Source organism: Desmodus rotundus, chromosome 4, assembly GCF_022682495.2.
Source record: "Desmodus rotundus isolate HL8 chromosome 4, HLdesRot8A.1, whole genome shotgun sequence".
Classification (NCBI taxonomy): domain Eukaryota; kingdom Metazoa; phylum Chordata; class Mammalia; order Chiroptera; family Phyllostomidae; genus Desmodus; species Desmodus rotundus.
In genome coordinates, this window is record NC_071390.1 from 135907479 (window position 1) to 135928614 (window position 21136).

At 36.4% G+C, this 21136-nt stretch overlaps 1 protein-coding gene across 5 annotated transcripts in view; it reads left to right on the forward strand.

Moving 5' to 3' along the window:
- MPP7 (MAGUK p55 scaffold protein 7) overlaps positions 1-21136 on the forward strand; it is a 246332-nt gene that overhangs the window by 169837 nt on the left and 55359 nt on the right. For all 5 annotated transcript variants that reach the window (XM_053922894.2, XM_024560596.4, XM_053922896.2 and 2 more), the window contains 3 exons: positions 912-986; positions 1189-1385; positions 1821-1885. In XM_053922894.2, the coding sequence (XP_053778869.1) occupies positions 912-986; positions 1189-1385; positions 1821-1885 (337 nt within the window). The remainder of the gene's footprint in view (positions 1-911; positions 987-1188; positions 1386-1820; positions 1886-21136) is intronic.

The following is a 21136-nucleotide window of genomic DNA, read 5'->3' on the forward strand; positions in this document are numbered from 1 at the left end:
GCCTTTTTTATAAAACAGAGCCTGGTGTACCAGCACACATTGAGAGTGAGCCTCAGAGGGATCTAACTGTTCTCCCCTTTCTCTCTCCTTCCCTGCCTCCTTCCTTCCCCATCTGCTGGTCTCCCTGCCTTCCTCTTTTCTTCCCTTCCTCATGCCTCTTAGATATGTGCCAGGTATTTACCACTTTTATGGAGTTCACAATTAGAAGAGATAATAGATATTAAGGTATAATTGTATAAATAATTATTTAGATATGATTATGATAAATGCTGAACAGGGAGAGAGATAGAGAATGACATTAAAGGGAGACCTGCTCTTGTCTGAGATAGTCAGCAAAGACTTGTGGGTATTTTGCTTGTTTTAATTAAATTTTAATCAATCATCAATCTTTTCATCTTTTAATTAATCTAGTATATTTGCTATTTTATTCACTAACAGAATATAATAGAGATGAACGTTCTTGTTTTTCTGATGAGCATTGCAACTAATTGAATTATATACTTATAACTGCATTACTGACAGTACAGCTAGTTTAGTTTCTAAAAACATGGATGCTGATGCTCCAATGTAATCTTGCACCTTATCTGTTCTTCACATTTACTGTTGTCTGTTTAAGGCACTGTGCATAAGTAACTCGACATGGATGGTAATATATTCATCGGCATTTTAAAAGGGCACAGGAGGTAAAAGTGGATTTAGTGGTTGATGTTTTTTAACTTATTTGACAAACTTCAGTGCTTTCTCATGTTACATTAATTTCTAAAAAAATAGTTTTCTCAGTTTGATCTACCTTAGGAGTAGAAACCCCAAGCTTGTAAGTTTCCTGATGCATTTAGTATTCTGTCTGTTTTATCTTCTTTCTCCTTGGCTGTAGAAGTTTTCTTATAACTCTTTCTTTCCTCTGAGATCAGGCTCAGTCTCAGGGAGCAATTACATTTAAGATCATACCCAGTATCAAAGAGGAGACGCCGTCTAAAGAAGGCAAGGTAATCATTATCTTAAAATCTTATTTTGCTGGGGGTGGGGGGTGGAGACTAGTGTTTCTCATCTAATATCTATCCTCTTTGTCATGGCAGGTTCATTTTAATATTCCACTTTTTAAGAATTGTTCTTAAATCAGAGATAGAAGAACCTTGGCCATTTTATATAGTTTGATACTTACTCATTTTAAATGAAATTTTTCTCTAGATGTTTATCAAAGCCCTCTTTGACTATGACCCTAATGAGGACAAAGCAATTCCATGTAAGGAAGCTGGGCTTTCCTTCAAAAAGGGAGACATTCTCCAGATTATGAGCCAAGATGATGCAACCTGGTGGCAGGCGAAGCATGAAGGTGACGCCAATCCCAGGGCAGGCTTGATTCCTTCAAAGCACTTCCAGGAAAGGTGAGCTCTTGGCGTGGAATGATGGCCTTTCTTCAGCTGACCTTTTGTTCTCTGCAAAATATCCCTCCAGCCCAGTGGCGATAAAATAAGCACCCAAACCTTGCCTTAGCGTCCTTTATCCCTCAGGTTTGGATTTCTGTTTTCAAGTGTGAATAATAACCAAAAATAATACGACAGTACCAGGTCGTATGCGGTTTTTGTTACGAAACAAATGGAAAATAGCACATTAATATCTGAAACTGTATTGGTGTGAAAGATGGCAAAAAGGAAGAGTGGTTTGGGGGTAGAGAGAATTCAGAAAAACTTGAAAGTAGAGGATTTATTTCTTAATTTGAATAACTTTCCAGCTTTTTCCCAAAACTTTTAATATTTTGGTTTTATATTAATCTTGGGTCTGCATTGAAAATTGATAGGCATATTGACCTTTTTCCCCAGGAGATTGGCTCTGAGACGACCAGAAATAACAGTTCAGCCCTTGAAACTTTCCAACAGGAAATCATGTAAGTTTGTTAATAAGAATGCAGAGTGCCTCGTCTTGGTGTTTATTTTTGATTATTAAAGCAGGTATTCGTGGTAGAATAACAGGTCATATTGCCTTTTGAGAGTTTTTGGATCAATATTTCACAGGAACCAAAAAATTCAAAATTTAAGTGAATATTTTGATGAAAGAAGTTTAGGAGTTATCTATAATAAACCCATGACTCTTTAGGAAAAGAACTAATAACTACTGTTCTCTTTGATTTCTGAATTTAGGTATTTTATTTCTCCAGAGCAAGGCGGTTTGGGTGAGATATTTCTTGAGAAAGATTAAGGGGGAAAATTCACCACATTCTTGGGCACAAAAGCAGTTGTGCCCAAGGACAATGAATTCTTCTTCCTCTGAGCTCCTTGTTTATCCAGAAATCATAGTAACTTTGACCTTTAACTTGTCTATTTGGAGTTATTACCAGACTAGATTAAAAGAAAAGAAAGGTAAGAAAAAAATGATGTAGGATTACTGATAGTGTGGATTTAGTTATATTTTTTTTCCTATCAACCCACCTTTCTCTCAGCTTCTGTTTACAACCCATGTCTCTTAAGTCCCCATTCCATAAATTTCCTACTTCATATCTTCTGAATGTTTCATGGTTCTAGGTATTTTAAGAGTTAAAAAAAAAAAAACCCTTTATTTTAAGCATTCAAATTGTACATTCAAAGGCAAAATGAACAAATAAATGGTACTGGAATTTTACACCAACATCTGTTTTTAGTATTGTTAAATTTTTCACATCTTCTGTTATTTCTGTCAGTTTGTAGAAGCTTATAGCCCAGGAATTACATCATAAGAGAGCCAAACTACAGTTGGTATAAATCTCCCAAGCAAGCAAATACTTCAAGTGCAGCACTGACTCAAAAGCCTGCTTGTTCTTGCTCTGCTGAGTCTAAGCAGAAGGGAAAAAACTTGTTGTAGAAAGCCTCATGTATTGTGACATCAGAAAGCTTAACATTTAACCATAACGTTGCACTTTAACGTGTGATGAATTTTCACTGGCATCTCCCCAGTTGAAAAGATCTTTGAGGCATCAATCTGACTTGCTGTGTGAGGGGCTTTAAATGTGGGGTCTGCACATTTCTAATATATTCGGCGCATGTGGAATAAAATATGTATAACCTGAAAATGAAATAAATGTGAGTTTCCTTGAATCTGAACCCATACACAAATTTGTTTGAGTGTTAGGCAGCTTCAAAATGTACAATTTGATATAATTATGAATTTTTATTTATTTAAAATTTTTGAAACATGTTTCTTTTAAGAACTGTACAAAGTGGGTAGGTTGCCTTTTTAATACTTCTTCCCAAACTCGTTCAGTATAGATGTGCATGAATGTGAGGGGGCGAGGAGAGAGAGAGAGAGAGAGAGAGAGAGAGAGAGAGAGAGAGAGAGTGAGTGTGTGTGTGTGTGTGTGTGTGTAAGTAATAATTGTAATGCAGGCTTTTTTTGCCTGTTTATTTGCATAATTTTTATATGTTAATACTTAAGTATTTGAATCTGAGAAATATTTATTCCAGGATTTATCTTTACTGAAATGTCATCATTTGGATGTTTTAGTATTTTTTTCTTTTTCTGCCTCTTGAATACCATTTAAAAATATTTACTGATCCTCCTTTTCACCCTTTCTTCCTTCCTTTTTTTCTTTTCTTTCTTTCTCTTTTTTATTTCTACTTTTTACTAGATTTTGATTCACTGAGAGATGCATTGTTTGTTGTCATATATAAATACTCTTTACTTTTAAGTAGAAATAAATCTGGTCAATGTTATCTAAATTAAGTCACTATATAATATATATGACTTTGTTTAAAGACACAGTAATATGTATAGTATATAAGACCTTGTTCAAAGATACAGTGTATTTTTATGAAAATTAAATAAAAATCTAGTGTCTTCATATTATAAGAACTAAAATTCCATTTGAAATTTTTTTGGTGTCTCAGAAACACCTAAACTCAAAAGTTATGCAAAAATCATGGTGCTATTTCAGAACATTTTAAAAGGCACTTAAAAGCACTTTGTTTTATAACCTTTGTATTTGATAGTGGTGCTTTATATAACTTAGTTTTGTAAAGGCCATCTGACTCATCACTTCCTGGACTTCGACATTTGGTGCTTAGATTTTTGGAATAGAACATTCATGTTATCATACCTTGTGCTAAATTATAGAATAAGGCTATGAAGAAAAACAATATAAAACCTTTTATTTTTATGGCTTTGAATAATAATTCATGGAATAGGCTTTAAGAAAAGCATATAATTTAATGGAAAATTTCTAAAAGAATAATTATGTCATGTTGGTATGTATAAATTTATGAAAAAAATACTCATGGTGATAAAATTTTTACAAGTGCACTTAAAACCTAGACAGTCATTGTTAAGTATTGAATTGAGAATAATGACTTTAGTATGTATCAAATTGACCAGTTAACTTTTTTTCCCACAAATTGGTTGTTCTTACTTTACTCTTTATTTGATTCACAGTGTATCATTGACTGCAACTTCAATTTCTCCATGTAAAGTTTGCATGGAGAAAAAGTTCATGGAAGATGGGTCTGAACTATAGGGGTTCAGTTAATGTCAATATAGCAGTAAGAAAGGAATAGAGAATCCCAGCGCTATTAGTTTTGCATTTGTGTGTGCTGGAGTGCCGGATCCTGGCCCCACAGTAAATAAAATGAAGAGCTGGGATAATCCTGACTTCCTCTGGCTCCAACACTACCATCCTAATGCAGAGCTCTTAAGTGTGGCTGATGTTCACGTTTGCTGCTTGGTCATTTCCTCCCCTTAGCTTATACATCTAGAGAAAATGGTCTTCTTAAATAAATAATTTGCCTTTTAAAATGAAACATACCTAACTAAAAATGAAAACATAAACTCTTAAACTTTACTAAATCTTAGAAGCTTGATATGAGGACTCATGTCCTCCTTCTATATTTTTTAGAAGAATACATTAGCCAACAAAGAAATTACTAATAGAATTTTGTGTCCCCTTCCTCCCTTCTTCATCTAAAAATAGGTTCTCACACAGTAGATTTATACTAGTAATGGAAACAGAAGAGCAGACTCAGACGTCTCATAGGTTTTGCTTGATTTGACTGATTTTAGATTACTACGTGAAAGAGGTTAAGCAGTTCAGAAATGAGGAAGACTGTATGTTGTATCTTAGGTTGCCTGTAGGAGAGTTTTTCATGACAGACTTGGCAACTTGCAATTTGGGGGTTGATATAATTTAAAGTACTCAATGATTTTCTGCTAAAAGCTTCTTTTAAATTGGTTGCATTTATAAAGCAATTTTATATCACCTAACCTTTAAAAAGAAATTTGAACTTCTTTGATTACTTGAAATATTGTTTGTTTACTTTCTATTGAAATCAAAGTTTTAAGTTAAGAATATCTTCCTAATAGCATAAATATTAATTTAACTTTAACTTCAATAGGGTGATATTTATATTTAAGTCCAGTTTATATGGTATTTATATGATATATGGCTCCTATTCATACAGTGTATTTTACAGCAGAATATTCAGATAAGATATTTATTTACAGTACCTAGTTTCTGTTTTTAGTTATCAAGATATAAATAAATGTCTGAAAATTTCTAACACTGCTGATTGAATAATATCAATTAAAACTTTTCCTTTTACAAAAGAAGGTGAAAGGATTGGCCAGAGAACATATATGCAAGGCCCACGGACACAGACAATGAGCGGATTGCCTGAGGAGGGGGAGAGGGGATGGGGGGAGGGAGACAAACGGAATAAAAATGGGGACAACTGTAATAGCATAAATACAGTAAAATACAATTAAAAAATGAAAGTAAATAAAAAGTTTCCTTTTATAACATAGCTCTTCTAGAATTCTTGTAATTAAAAAATCCAAAATGTGCATTTTTTTTGCCTTTTAAAGTTGGTAAAAACACAAAATATTTTATTTTAGAATTTGTTTTAACCAACAGTGATTGTTATCACGTGGGTAAAAAAGATCTTCAACAGCATCCAAAAGGTATCCATTCAGACAGGGTGTAACCTTATTTGACAAGCATTTTGTGGATAGAAGATCACAATCTACCATCAATAGAATTCAAACACTGAGTAAACAAACGGGTTTGCTGTGTGTGGTACAGATGCTCCAGAAGGCCGAATGTTTGTGAATAATAGATATAACACTACTCCACATTCTCTGTGATACAACTTGAGTAAGCTCCTTCTTCCAGGAGGAAGCTTACTCAACTTGTAAGCATCTTCCTCCTGGAGTGTTAAATAATTTTATTTAGTGTATTCACCCATAACGTTAATTCATAAATTGAAAGTTAAATCAAAAACTAACAGATAAGATGGCTTATGTTCTTATATTAAATTTGTTTAAAACTTTGTCAAACATTTTGTTAATATTGGTGAGATTTTGTGTAGCAGAATAGGGTTTTTAAAAATACTAAAAAATATTTTTCCCCCTAATATTGATACTCTTTGGGAGATGCCAAAGGTTGGAGTTTGTGTGGAAAGAAGCGAAGATGAACCGAGCTGTAAATTGCATGTCTAGTTACTTCATGTCATGAGATGGTTGAGGTGAAGCCCTTTCTAATTCTAGTGCTCACTTTTTGTCTCAGTAAACTGTGTTATTATATGAAGATATACTAAGAGTTTTTAGTGTTTTCAGTGTACTTAGTATAGTGTTTTTGCTTGTAAGACACTATCAGGGGATGTGCTTTTAGCTTCTCCAGGTGAAGGATTCTAAGTCACACTGTTTCTTGCCTCTTGTCTGGGGACCGGAAACAAACCAGTAAGAGAACTGATTAATGGTTAGGGGTGTGGTCAGTCGTCATGGATTATTGCAGACTAGTGGGGGAGACTGCAGTATGGGAGGAAGGGGAGAGCCGTTTCTAGGGTGTGGATTTAACTTTGCCCCTGTGAATAATATTACACGTAGATAGACACAATTTCTCGACTTGTCCAGAGTTTCAGACATGTCCCCTTCAGAGAAGCGTCCAGCATTATGGGAAAATTTTGTCCTGCCCTGTCGTGCAGAGCTCATCAGGTGTTTTACACAAGAGCCTTTCCACTCCATTCTCTGAAGGCAGCAAAAGTGCACTTTGTGACCTGGTGTCCTCTCTGTGCTGTTTATAATTTTCCCATCCTGCTCTTCGATGCTTGAGGATGTAGAGAGTGGATTTCTGATGAGACGGAAGAGGAGACAGGTTGAAGTTGGGGGCTTGGGAGCAAGAGGCTGGCGTGGTAGGAGGAGGTGGGAGTAGACAGGAAACTTGACACTTATTTTCCTTAACTTCTCCCCTGTCTTGTATTTTCTAGCTTGAAGTTCAAGAAATTAAAAAGTGATTGTGGTGTGATAGTGTATAGTGATTAAAAACTCGTCTAGTGCCAGACTGCATGGATCCAAATCCCAATTTGGGCACTTCTGAGACCTTCAATCCTCTGTATCTCTGATTTCCTCTCTGTAAACTGGGGATAATAGCATTTGCCTCATAGAGTTGTTGGAGAATTAAGTAAGTTTATTCATTAATGTGTACAGAAAAGTGCCTTACCATAGTAAAAATCACGCCAGTATCCCAACTCTCTTCCAAGATCAACCTTTTATGTAGTTTTCTTTCCTCTTTGTTTAAACGTGGTAAGTGTAAGCAATTTTTTTTTTGCTTTTCCTACTGGCTGTCTAGGAAGTATGATACATTCTGTTGGAGACACACATGTGTGTTTTATTAAGCTAAAATACCATTGTCTTCCTACTTAGGTGTTGCATGGAGGAGGCCCTCTTTTTGTGGATTTCTGCAGTATATTCATGACCTTTGTTAGACAAATACACATATACTATATGTGATGTAGATTAGAGATGTTTCCTTTTCTTGTGAGTTAGCACTGATATTTTAAGTTTTTTGGGTTTTGTGCGTGTGTGCGACATGGCTTCCCACGACACTGGTTCCCTAATCAGTCTATGCTGTTGTTGCTGTCAGAAAATGTACCCTCTGTTAACTGGCTACTTCCTGGTGCAGTGTCTGAGATTACAGCCTGATCGACCTTAGTGCTGCTCATATTATTTTTACCACGCCTCTTGCTTGGCTTTGCTGACCCATCGCACGTGGTTTATTGTTTGTTTTCTAATAATTTGTTTAGATGCATACTGCATTTCAGAGCTACTAAGAAATGAGTAGGAATAAACTCACAATGCGGGTAATTCATAATAGAAGCCTGAATAGTAATTGTTTGCTCGTCATTTTTGCTAATAGTGTTCAAATAGAACCAGTGCATTTTAAACACCGCGGTCCACACTTTCCTCGGTGTTTCTCTGACTGCCATTCTGCAGTTGGGAGACGGAAGGGAGGAGAGAACTGTTGTAATCAGTTCCAGTCACTCTATAAGGTCATGGATGTGCTACCTTGACTCATGGTTAGATTTTGCTTCTGTGAAGTTGCCAGGTCTTTATCCACCTTTCCTTCAAGGTGAGTCTCTTAGCTCAAACTTAACTCTTGAATTAACTCTTTAACTCTGTCCTATTAGTAACCTAAGAAATGTTGAGGATTACTTTTTAAAATACCTTTCTTCAAAGACTGTACTTTCAGGGATCATCTCTATAGTTTGTTAAAATACCTTTCATCAAATAATATAGGCAGAATGAAAATAAAAGTTTCTGCCTGATTCATTTCACATGTGTAATAAGTTGATAATTATCAGGATATTATTCAATTTACAGGATAGACATTTTATAGGTAAAATTAGTTGTTTCTAAAATGTTTTCTTTTATCATTTTTATTATGAACAGATTAGCTAACAGACAGGCTGTTCTATGAAAAATAAATATCCCCTTATTGAGGGTATTATTTTGAAAAAATACCGACAGTATTTTCCCCCATTTCTGTATTTAATAAGCTGTGTGAAGGCTTTGTGTTTTTACTGCTTATGTATATACATTCTTTTTAGACCAGGATTATAATGCAATCTAAAATGTGTTTTTTCAAAAATTCTATTTATTTGTTGATTAATAATTTTAAAATATTTAAAGTACATTTGTTTTTTTTTTTCCTTTGGCTTTTCTAAGATGAGGAAACAGTTGAGTGTGGTAGGTAGATTATATTTTCCCCTTGGATGCCACATCTTCCTGCTTTAATTGTGTTTCTGCACATTTAATCATTTTCTTTTTCATTTTCTTTGTGCTTCTCAGAGGAAATTAAAGGTACATGTACAAAAGCCTGTGTAGTCTAGTAATTTTTTTACTTAGTTCACGTGTGTGGGGTTAAGTCGAATATAACAAGCAGTTTATAAAAGATTAATGTACATCCAAACTTCCAACTTGACATCACAATACCAAAAATCATGGTTGGGGCTTTTTTTCCGGAAAGGAATGCATTTTCTTTTTTTGCTTCATTTAGCAAAGATACAGAAGTAGTTTGAAATAGCACATTGTTTTTTTTTCCATGTCAATATTCTTGAATAAGGGTGAATGAAGAAAATGATGTTATTCAAATATATCGAAAGAGTTATTTTAACATAAGGATGTGGGGAGATCTTCTCAACTGCTTGATTTCTGCACAAGCTGTGTGTTAGTTCCAGAAGTTTTTGTACAATGTGTGAAGATTAGAGGCCTAACATCTTAAGTACTCCTTGACTTAAGTTTTTAAGACATACATAACGAGTATTCATTTAATTCCTAGAAGTAATTAATAGCACATTATTTTTAAGTGTTTTCATCGGTTCATTTTTAAAACCAAAATAAATGTAGAAATATCATGACTTTATTCCTTTCCAACACAGCATCTCTTCCTATCAAGAGAAAGGATGTGTCTTAATCTTAACCTTTCTGTCTAATCCAGTGAGCCAACATAAGTGCTGTATTTGACATATTAGCAAAGAGCCTGATTTAGAAAAATAAATGTACTCTGGGGATCAAGTGTTGTCGCTTCCTTAACTGTGCACGTATAAACATCTCAGGCAAGCCTTTTATAATTTTCTTGGAACTTCAACAAGGAACCCCTGAAGAAGGTTGAAAAAGAGTTGCATGCTGTCTGAAAATGCTACTTTAAACTTAAATATAAAACAATGTTTTATGTTTAAGAGTGGCATTTTGAGGGCTTTTCTCTGCTGTGCTTTACATAATGGTTTTTAAGTGATTTATTTTTTTGCATCTGTGGCTGGGCTTCTAACTTCTGCTTTATTTCTTGGCTTTTGTTCTGTATGCTTTTACACTCCATCCAGAAGATGCTGACTCTGCTGGTAACAACAATGGAACCTATATAGGTGAGCAACTGGCCACTGACAAGGATATCTTTTTGTTGTTCTTCAAAACCATTATATTATTTTATTCTACATAGCACATTTGCATTAGCATGCCATGACGTTTCCTGGGGGCAGCAGGAACCTTTATATTTAACAGGCTCAGTGGGTTGGCCACAAAGGAATTCATAGTGTGTTTCGGTTATTATTCAAGAAGCTTTCCAGATGCTATATTTTTGTAAACCGCCACATATTATTTTTGAGAGAGGATGGAAAAGCATCTGTTTGTGCTATTTGTGTTTACCCCATTAACAGTACCTTCTAAATTATCTGGCTAGCTGTGACTTACTCAAAGCTTCTATAACTTACGTCTTTCTGAAATGTTTTGTTTTTTTTCTATTGAATTATTATTTCCTTAACAACTCTCCCCACCCCCTGCCAATAACCATGGAAGGAACAGCTCCAATTATAATTATGCTTCATAATTAACTTGCTAATCTGTATTGGAAGGAAAAATTTCCAGTTTAGAGATGCCCAGGAATATTATATACAAAAGCCAAGATATCGGAAATGTTCGAGGCACCAGAATTATCTTCGTTCACATTTCACTTCAGACCTCTCCCGCCTTTGCCATGTGCAGCAACACTGACAGCTTCTCTACTTTCGGTCGTGAGAGGTGACAGTGGAGGGACACTGATATAGAGACTGCCTCAATCTCCTCACCTGCAGAGTAGTATTTATGTACAGTTGACACTTGAACAGCACAGGTTTGAACTCTGTGGGTCCACCTCCATGTGGACATTTTTCAGTAAATTTACAGTCAGCCCTGTATCCCCAGGTGTCACATTTACAGATTCAACTATCCGTGGATCGAAAACAGTATTTTCCATCTGGAGCTGGGAGTTGGTGGATGTGTGTGCAACATTCTGTGCCATTTTATATAAGGGACTTAAACAGCTGCAAGATTTGCTGTCCACAGGGAAGGAGGGTCCTGGAACCAATCCCCCATGGATATGGAGGGACAACTGAGTTTTTGGGGAGTCAAAATTTATACATGGATTTCAAGTGAGAGGGGGTCGATGCCCTTAAACCGTTCAAGGGTCAGTTGTATGTGATAACATCTCTTGGTTATTGAAGAAATGTGCCAGATGTTGTATCCACTTTAGGAAAAGGAAACCGAGGCCCAGAAAGTTTAAAGGATTTACGTAAGGACCTAAAGACAGTAAGTGGTGCATCGAAATTTCAAGTCCACATCTATGTAACTAATAATACCTGGACTCTATCCTTAAAATATGCTGGCCTCAAGTTTTTTATTCTACAAAACAAAGAACCCTTGCAAAAATATATAATATTCCAATTTTTAGCCTAGAAAAAACTGTAATTTACTAAGAGAATCGGATGATCAGAGAGAGGTTAAAATTTCATTAGTTCTCTACTCATTTCAGGACAACGCAGTGTGCCAGACACTCCGTATATCGATGAACACCTCCCCTAACCACCTCAGAAACTAGTGGCTTAAAGCAGCAACACTTACTATTCTCCTGATTTTGTGGTCAGCCTGGCAGTTCCGGTCTGTGTTGGCTCACTGAATCTTTGCAGTCTGGTAGTTTGGCTGGGGTCTGGTTGGTCAGGGGGCAGTGGTGTCAGCTGGGTGACCTTGTTTCTGTTTCCTGTAGTTTTCTACCGTCTGGTAAGCTAGCCATTATAGCGGTCTCAGGGTTCCAGAGAGTAATAGCAAAAACATCTCTGGTATGTAAATGCTGTTGAAGCCTCTGTTCACATCACATTGGTTAATGTCCTGTTGGCCAAAGCAGCTTCATGGCCAAGCCACAGTTGGTTTGAGAGGAGACCACCTTGGAGTGTGGGTACGGAGAGAGGTGAAGAGGTAGGGAGCCATGAATGCAAGCCACTACCTCGCAGCGCAGAAAGAGGGGTACCTGGCCTCCTGACATTAAGGGCTTCTGTACTGTCCATTAGACAGTGAGCATACGTCCATCCAGTGAAACAACTGTGGTGTGAAGCGTCTTCTGATGAGTGTCACACAAAACGCTGTAATTCACAGGGAGAAGTGATCATCTCAGCCTGGGGCAGGGAGGACACAGTCCCACAGGAGATGAGGATAAAATTGGGCACTATGGATCAGAAGGAATTAGGGCGCAGCAGAGGATGAAGGTAGAAGCAATGGTATGGAGAGAGAAGACCGTTGCAGAGGTGTATTTAAGTGTAGGTGACATGTATGTGATCGGGCCGGAAGTTTAGCATGGCATTTAATAATGTGAGGTCTTCAGTGACAGGCTGAATAATTTATACATTTATAAATGTTTTGCCTGATGTTTGCACTCACATTATTCTTTGTATAAAATTTTATTGAAAGAACAAGACATGGGTATTTCATCTGTGTATTAAAGCATGTAGGAATTTTATAAAATTAATATTTAATCAGCAGACATAAGTTGAAGTACAAAAGCAAAGGTGTTCAACAAGGTGGGTGTTTTTTAAAGAGCTCAGAGAAAATGCCTTTAGCTCTGGAAATAACTCTGTTGTTCTGTGGAGTCAATGATAACATCTGAGAAATAACTTCATTAGAAGCCAAATTGCAAGGTGTCAAGATGTAACAGTGGGCAGTGAAAGAAAGCAGTTGAGTTCAAGGTGGGTTTTTACAGTTGAGGGTAGGAATATTTTAGTGGGAAAGTAAAATAAGATCAATTTTGTAGAGAGAGATGATCGAGCCTATGGGTTGAAAGTCTCAGATAGGAAGTAACTGGTTGGACAACCCCCCAGAGCAAAGTAGATTAGATGGAATTGAGACTATGGGAGTGCTTTCGGTAAAAAGAACTTGGCACTAGCAGGTGAAGTTAAGCATGCAGATAACCCATGACTCGGAAAAAAAATGTTTTTCTTTTGAATAGGCTAAGGATTTTGTGCTTCCAAGAGACCATTCTATTTGCATCATCCATTTACATATGAAAATAGGGCACCATCTAGGTAAAATGGGAATATCATTAATCACAAAATAATACAAAACTTGTGGCTCACAATCTTTAGGTTGTTTATACAAAAGCTGTATTTTTGTTAGACACACATATTTAAGGAATTCCATGTCAAAATTTCTGGCTCCTTTGACAAAACAAAAGATTTGACCAAGCCATAATTGCAGAACTGAGTAACAACTGAGTCCTTAAATGGAGCACAAGTTTTCCAGTTCAACACAGTCCCCACCTCTTCTCATTGGCTTCTCATCGGCTGAGATGGGATGTCAATAGACATTCTCCTAACGCTTCAGTTTGCACTCATATTATAATAATGAAGCGCTTTCTTATAACCATGTTCTCCAATGTGGGGAAATAAAAGTAACCAAAAAGTATTTAAAGAAAAATGGGGCAATCAGTTTCTTTCAGGACTGAATGTTACACATTAGTGTTGACAGAATAAAACTGAAGATTTTTCTACCTGTTGCTAGCTCCAATAGGGTGGTGACTTTGCAAGCCCTGATAAGCTATCCACTCTATTCAACTCATGGTTTTATAAGCAATAGTCACCCTTTTCATACTTTCCTGTGGCAAAGGGAAACCATGGCCGATGTGTTTAATATATGTGCGTAATGATGTTACTGCTTCCTGCTCTAAGTGCTTGTGCTGACCCGTGTGCATGGAGAGGCTACTATGGGTTCACGCACCTCCAAGTTCATTTACCTACTGCTGAGGTAGGGAATATAGCAGGACACCTGAGAAGAGAAGCATACAATGAAAAGACTTTAAAAAAAATGATGTGATAATAGGATGTTTAAACTAATAGTGTTTCTGATAAAAGTTTCTTCTTTTGAGGAATTCTTCAACTAATGACCCCCCAAAATTTGAAATTACTTCTTTTGCAGAGTAAACAAGTTTGATTGTATTCTCTGGTTATATATATATATATATAATTATATATATAATTATTAAAACTATATGATAGTAGTTCCCCTCCCCCTTTATTCATTTCCACAGTTTCAGTTACCTGCAGTCAACCACAGTCTGAAAATATTAAATGAAAAATTCCAGAAACAATTCAATAAACAATTCATAAGTCTTAAATTGCTCACCTTTCTGAGTAGTGTGATAAAACTTGAACCGTCCCACTCTGTCCTTTGTGGGACGTGAATCGTCCCTTTGTCCAGTGTCTCCATGCTGTGTATACCACCTGCTCATCAGTCACTTAGTAGCTGTCTCCGTTATCAGATCCATTGTTGCTGTACGGCAGTGCTTGTGTTCAAGTAACTCTTATTTTACTTAATAATGGCCCCAAAGTGCAGGACTAGTGTTACTGGCCAGTTGGATATTCCAAAGAGAAGCTGTAAAGTGCTTGCTTTAAGGAAAAGGTGAATGTTCTCAATGTAATAAGGAAAAAATACTGTATGCTGAGGTTGTGAAGATCCATGGTTAGAACAGATCAATCATGAAAGTGTGATGCAGGAAAAAGAAATTTGTGCCAGTTTTGCTGTTGCACCTCAAGCTTTATAAAAGTTATAGCCACAGGACATGATAAGTGCTTAGTTCAGGTGGAAAGGCATTGAACTTGTGGGTAGGAAATGTGAACAGAAAAGGTGTTCTGATTGACGGCAACATGTTGAACCAGAAAGTATTTCTACAAAGACATCAGCAAGGGATCCCCTGAAATGAGTGACCACATTTGCAAAACTTTTATTATGTTATATTTTTTAAATTGTTTTATTTCAGTATCAGCTATTGTTAATCTCTTACTGTGTGTAATTTTTTGTTTTTATAAAATTTATTGAGGTGACATTGTTTAATAAGATTATATATTTCAAGGGTACAGTTCTATGATATATCATCTGTATTTTGCATTGTATGTTCACCAGCCAAAGTCAGATCTCCTTCTATCACCATACACTTCACCCCTTCTCCCCCTGGTGACCCCCCCACTCCCCTTTCCTTCTGATAACTACCATGTTGTCTGTGTCTATGAGATTTTCTCTTTGTTTGTCTTATTTGTTCATTTGTTGTTCTCAGTTTTATATCCCACATATGAGTAAAATCATATGCTTCTTGACTTTCGCTGACTTATTTCATTTATCAGGATTTTCTCAAGATTCATCTGTGTTGCTGGAAATGCCAGTATTTCATCTGTTCTTATGGCTGAGTAGTATTCCTTTGTGTGTATGCACCACTTCCTAATCAGTCATCTATTGAGGGACACTTGAGTTGTTTTCATGTCTTGGCTGCCATGAATAATGAACATAAGAGTACATATGTAATGAATATAAGGGTGCACATATCTTTGCAAATAAATATTTTCAAACATTTTTTGGTAGATACCCAAAAGAGGGTTTGCTGGGTCATATGGTAACTCTGTTTTTACTTTTTTTGAGAACCCTTCACACTGTTTTCCATAGTGGCTGTACCAGTTTATTTTCTCACCAGCAATGAATAAGGGTTCCTTTTTCTCCACAACCTCTCCAGCAGTTGTTATTACTTGTTAACAATAGCCATTATAACATGTGTGAAGTGGTATCTCATTGTAGTTTTCATTTGCATTTCCCTAATAGCTAGTGAAGTTGAGCATCTTTTCGTATATCCATTGGCCATTTGTATGTCTTCTTGGGCCAAGTGTCTATTGAGGTCTTCTGCCCATTTTTAAATTGGATTGTTTGTTTTTGAGTTTTATGAATTCTTTATATATTTTGGATATTAACCACTTGTCATAACTATTGTTTGTAAATAGCTTCTTTCATTTGGTTGATTGCCTTTTCATTTTGTTTGTGGTTGCTTTTGCCATGCAGAACTTTTTGGGTTTGATATAGTACCATTGATTTATTTTTGTTTTTACTTCCCTTGCCCTTGGGGTCAAATTTATTAAATCTTATCTAAGACCACAGTCCATAAGTTTAGTATCTATATTTTCTTCTGTGTAATTTATTGTTTCAGGTCTTATATTTAGGTCTTTGATCCATTTTGAGTTAATTTTTGTGTATGGGGACAAACAGTAATCTATTGTAGTTTCATTCTTTTGCATGTAGCTTTCCAGCTTTCCCAGCACCATTTATTGAAGAGGCTTTCTTTTCTCCAGTGTATGTTTTTGGTTCCTTTGTTGAAAATTATTTGCTTACATACATGTGGGTTTATTTCTGGGCTGTCAGTTCTGTTGCATTGGTCTGTGTGTCTTTTTCTGTTAATACCATGCTGCTTTGATTATCGTTGCTCTGTAGTATAATTTGAAGTTAGGGAGTGTGATAATTGTGCTTCGTTCTTTTTTCTCAGGACTGCTTTGGCTCTTTGGAGTCTTGTGGTTCCATACCAATCTGATGATTTTTTTTCTATTTCTTTTAAAAAATGACATTGAGTTTTTGGTGTAGATTGCATTAAATCTGTATAATGATTTCAGTAATATGGTCATTTTAACTATGTTGAGTCTTCAGTCCATGATCACGGAATGTCTTCCCATTTTTTTGTACCATTTTCAGGCTCTTTTTGTGACAATTTCAAAAAGAATTTTTTTTTCCATTTCTTTTTCTGAAATTTCATTGTTAGTATCTAAGAATATAGTGGATTTTTGTACATTGATTTTGTATCCTACAACTTTAGTGTATTTTTTTATTGTTTCTAATAGTTTTTTGGTGGAGTCTTTAGGGTTTTCTACATAAACAACTGTTACATGTAAAAAGTGACAATTTTACTTGTTCATTTCCAATTTTATTTCTTTCTCTTGTCTGATTCTAGTGGCTAGGACTCCCAGCACTATGTTGACTAAGAGTGGTAAAAGTGGACTTTCTTTCCTGTCTCCTGATCTTCGGAACTGAAAAATGTTTAGTTTTTCACTGTGAGGCTTTGTCATATGTGACCTCATTATGTTGAGGTACTTTTTTTCTATACCCATTTTATTGAGTGTCTTATTCATAAATGGATGTTTCATCTTGTCAAAGGCTTTTTCTGCATCTACTGATATAATCATATGATTTTATCTTTCATTTTGTTAACATGGTATATCCCATTGATTAATCTGCATGTGTTGAACCATCCTTGTGCCCCTAGACTGAACCCCACTTGATTGTGAGGTATTTTTTCTTTAATGTTTTGTTGTATTCAGTTCGCTGGTATCTTATTTAGGGTTTTTGCATCTGTACTTGTCAGAGATATTGGTGTGTGGTTTTCTTTCCTGTGTGCTGTTTATTCTCGCCAGCTTTGGTATCAGGGTTGTGTTGGCCTCATCATGTGTGTTAGGGTGTATTGCCTCATTAATTTTTTGGAAGAGTTTGAGAAGGATAGGTATCAAATATTTTTTCAATGTTGGCTAGAATTCACTAATGAAACCATCTGGTCCTGGACGTTTACTTTAAGGGAGGTTTTTCAGGTTATTTTCTCAGTTTATCCGTCTATTCAGATTTTCCACTTCTTTGTGATTCATTCTAGGAAGGTTGTATGTTTCTAGGAACTTATCCTTTCCTCTAGATTATTGAATTTGGTGGCATATGTTCTTTCATAGCATTCTTGTATGATTCTTTGTATTTCTGTGGTGTGCGTGGTAACTTCTTTCATTTCTGATTTTTTATGTGAGTCTTTCCTGGTTTTCTCTCAGTAAGTCTAGCAAGAGGTTTGTCAGTTTTATTTATCTTCAAGGAACCAGCTCTTTGCTGCATTAAAATTCTTTAAAATCCTCAATCACTCAAAAATATGTTTATTTTTTTTTAAGAGTGAGAAAGAGAAACATTGATATGAGAGGGAAGCATTGATCGGTTGCCTCCTGTACCCACCCTGACTGGGGATGGAACCTGTACCCTTGGTGTGTGCCCTGACCGGGGATCAAACCCCCAACCCTTGCAACCCTTTGGTGTATGGGATGATGCTTCAACCAGTGGAGCTATCCAGCCAGGGTTGCATTAACGTTCTGTATGTCGTGCAAACCATTCTTGTTATGTTAATAATGACTGGGCTTTTTCCCGACAGAGTTCATATTTCTGAGTTCATTAAACTGCCTACCTTTGCTTTCTTCTGCTTCATTGAGTTTTTTCAGAACTGCAATCTTGAGTTCTCTGTCATTTGAATCACATGTTTCCATATCTTTATTTTCTGGATATTTTTCATTTTCTTTATGAGCTGCCTCATTACCTTGGTTATTCGTGGTATTTGATGGATTCCTTCTCTGTCTAGGCTTCTCTAGTAGATCAATAAGAAGTCTTTGTTTTGTGTTCCAGTAGTTGTTGCAGAAGCACAAATCTTTTATTTTCTCTTATATCTCTGTAGCTTTTCAGATCTCTGTGGGTAAGGGAAGATATCCTATATTCTCTGGGGAGGTAGGTATCCCCTCTGTGACCAGTTCTCCTCAGTCCAGGGCACCAACATGGTGGGAGAATACAGTGGGCATTAGGGTTCCATGTCTGTGAAATTCCAGCACTGTTACCTGCAGCCAGAAGCTGCTAGCAGTGCCAGCATGATGGGTTGGAGGGCGGGGGGTGAGCTGAGGGAGGCTGGTGCAGTTTTGTGGTTTTGTTCTTCCTGGAAGACCTCAGTGGCCTCACCTTTGTATCTCCACCCATCCCTGGGACTAGTCCCAGCATGCGCCTTCAGATGTTTCAATGTGCAGGTCTCAGATGTGTTTGTGTGCTGTGCAGTGAATACTTTGATGAATTATAGCTGTTCAAGTTGTTATAACTTCAAGGGGAGAGACCAAGGGGACTTCTCACACCACCATTCCTCTGATACCCCCTATACTGTGCCTAATTTATAAATTAAACTTTAGCATAGGAATGTATGTGTAAGAAAAAGCATAGTATATACTAATGGTTTGGTACTGTCTGAGATTTCAAGCATCTACTGGGGTCTTGGAACATACTCCCCTGGGGCAGAGGAAGATAACTGTGCTATTTTTATACCATTATATTACATTATTACTTTGTTATTAATATGTTGAGAAAATCGACTGTTTTGTGGTATTCTGTTTTTCCCCAAAAGCCAAATCCTCAAAAATACTTACACATCTTGTGCATTTTTAAGATGTCTCGTAAGCAACGTGATATTATAAATGGCAGAACTCTTTTACGGTAAAGAATTATTTGGTAAACACCTTAAGATATTCTGTGACTTGGTGCAATATCGTGAATTTTTATTAGGTTTTTTGTTGAATAATAATTTCTTTACCTATTTTTTCTGTCAGATAATTTATCAGTCTCCTGTAATTTGATGAACTATTAACTCTCTGTTGAATACATTTTCTTCTGGTGTTTTGATTGATTTTACCTTTTTATATGCAACTTTCACAGCCTAGAGATAGATTTATTTTTAAAGCCAAAATTGTGAATTGTTTCCTTCCTGACTCCTAAATTTCCTTTTGTACTCCCCCCTCCAAAATTTTTGAAAATATTTTTAAAATTTATATTTTTATTAAAGTAAAACATGCATTAGGTTGAAGCATGTGAAATTGCTAATTTCTAGGTCAAAAAAAATAGAATGTCAGCCATTTCATAGGGCTTTATTTAATACATTGTTTAAAAAGTCAAATAGTATTAATTGCAAGTTTTGAAACCCAAACAGGAATCTCTGTCCTTATTCCTCCCTAGTCTCATGTCCTCTCTTAAGAGGAAACCACTTTAACCCTGGTTAGCAGTTTTTTCTGGTATAAACAATAGAAGTTTCTTACAATGCTATTTCTAGATTTTTTTTCCTAATATATATTGAGTGCCGTATATGGTTTAGACTATTGTAGGCACTGCAGTTTTAAGAGGGATCAAAAAAACACCCTTTCATACAGCTTCCATATTGGTGGTGCCGATGGAGACAGACAATAAATTATTTAATATGTTATATGGTAATATGTGCTATGAAGAAAAGTAAAGCAGAAATGGAATGATGGGGGAACTGCAGAAATGAGGTATCAAGTTTCAACAGGGGGTTAAGGAAGGCTTTCCTCAGATGGTCACGTTTGATCAAAACCCTGAAGAAAGCTCCGTGGGAAATGAATGCAAGGACTGGGACAGCATGTACAAAGGCCCTGAGACAGGCTCTGATGTGTCTGGGGATCAGTGAGGAGACCAATGTATCCAGAGCAGAGTGAACAAGGGAGGAATTAATAAGTTGGTGAGGTAGCAGAATGGCTGTGGAGGGGACGGAGGGTGATTCTCTGTCTCCTCTTCTGTGTGAGATGAGGAGTTGTGGAAGGGTTCCGAACAGAGTGATGGTATGAGACACATATTCAGGGATCGCTCTGGCTGATGAGTTGATAATGGTCTGTAAATGCAGCAAGGGCAGTTGATGGAGCCATGTGGTAATCCAAGGTATTATCAATGGAGGTAGTGAGATTCTGGATGTTTTGAAGGTGGAATTGACAGGATTTTCAGACAATTGGAGGATAAAGGATGAGTGTACGGTTTTTAGACTCAGTAAGTTCAAGGATGGAGTTACCATTTACTGAGATGGGAAACACTATGGAGGGAAGTGTTAGGAGGTATATATTCCATCTGGAATATATTGAGTTTAAACTATCTGAATAGAGATGTCAAATAGCAGTTGGATAGGCAGCTTTGAGTTCAGGCTACTGATTTGGAAGTTGTCAAATTCAGGTCAAATTGAAAGCCATGAAACTAGATGAGATAACCAGGACCTTAGTGTAGATACAGGCAAGAACAGAACTCAAAGTGAAGTAGAAGGAAAACCAGGAGTGTGATATTCTAGGAGCCAAGTGAAAGTGAAGGCAGGAGTGATCAACTCTGACAAAGGCTGCTAGAGGTCAGATAAGATGAAGAGAGTTGACCTTGATTTAGCAATGCGGAATTATCAGCAGCCTTGATGAACATTGTTGGTAGCTTGATTGGGTTGAAAAGCACTTGACAAAGAATCCTTTTGTGACAAAAACTTAACAGGCTATGAATAGAAGGGGATTTCTTCAATCTGATAAAGTCCATCTACTAAAACCCTACAGCTAATAGCATTCTTCCTGGTGAAAGACTGAATGTTTTCCCTAAGCTCAGAAACTAGACAGAGATGTGCATTTTTCTACTTAATTTAGTGTGATAC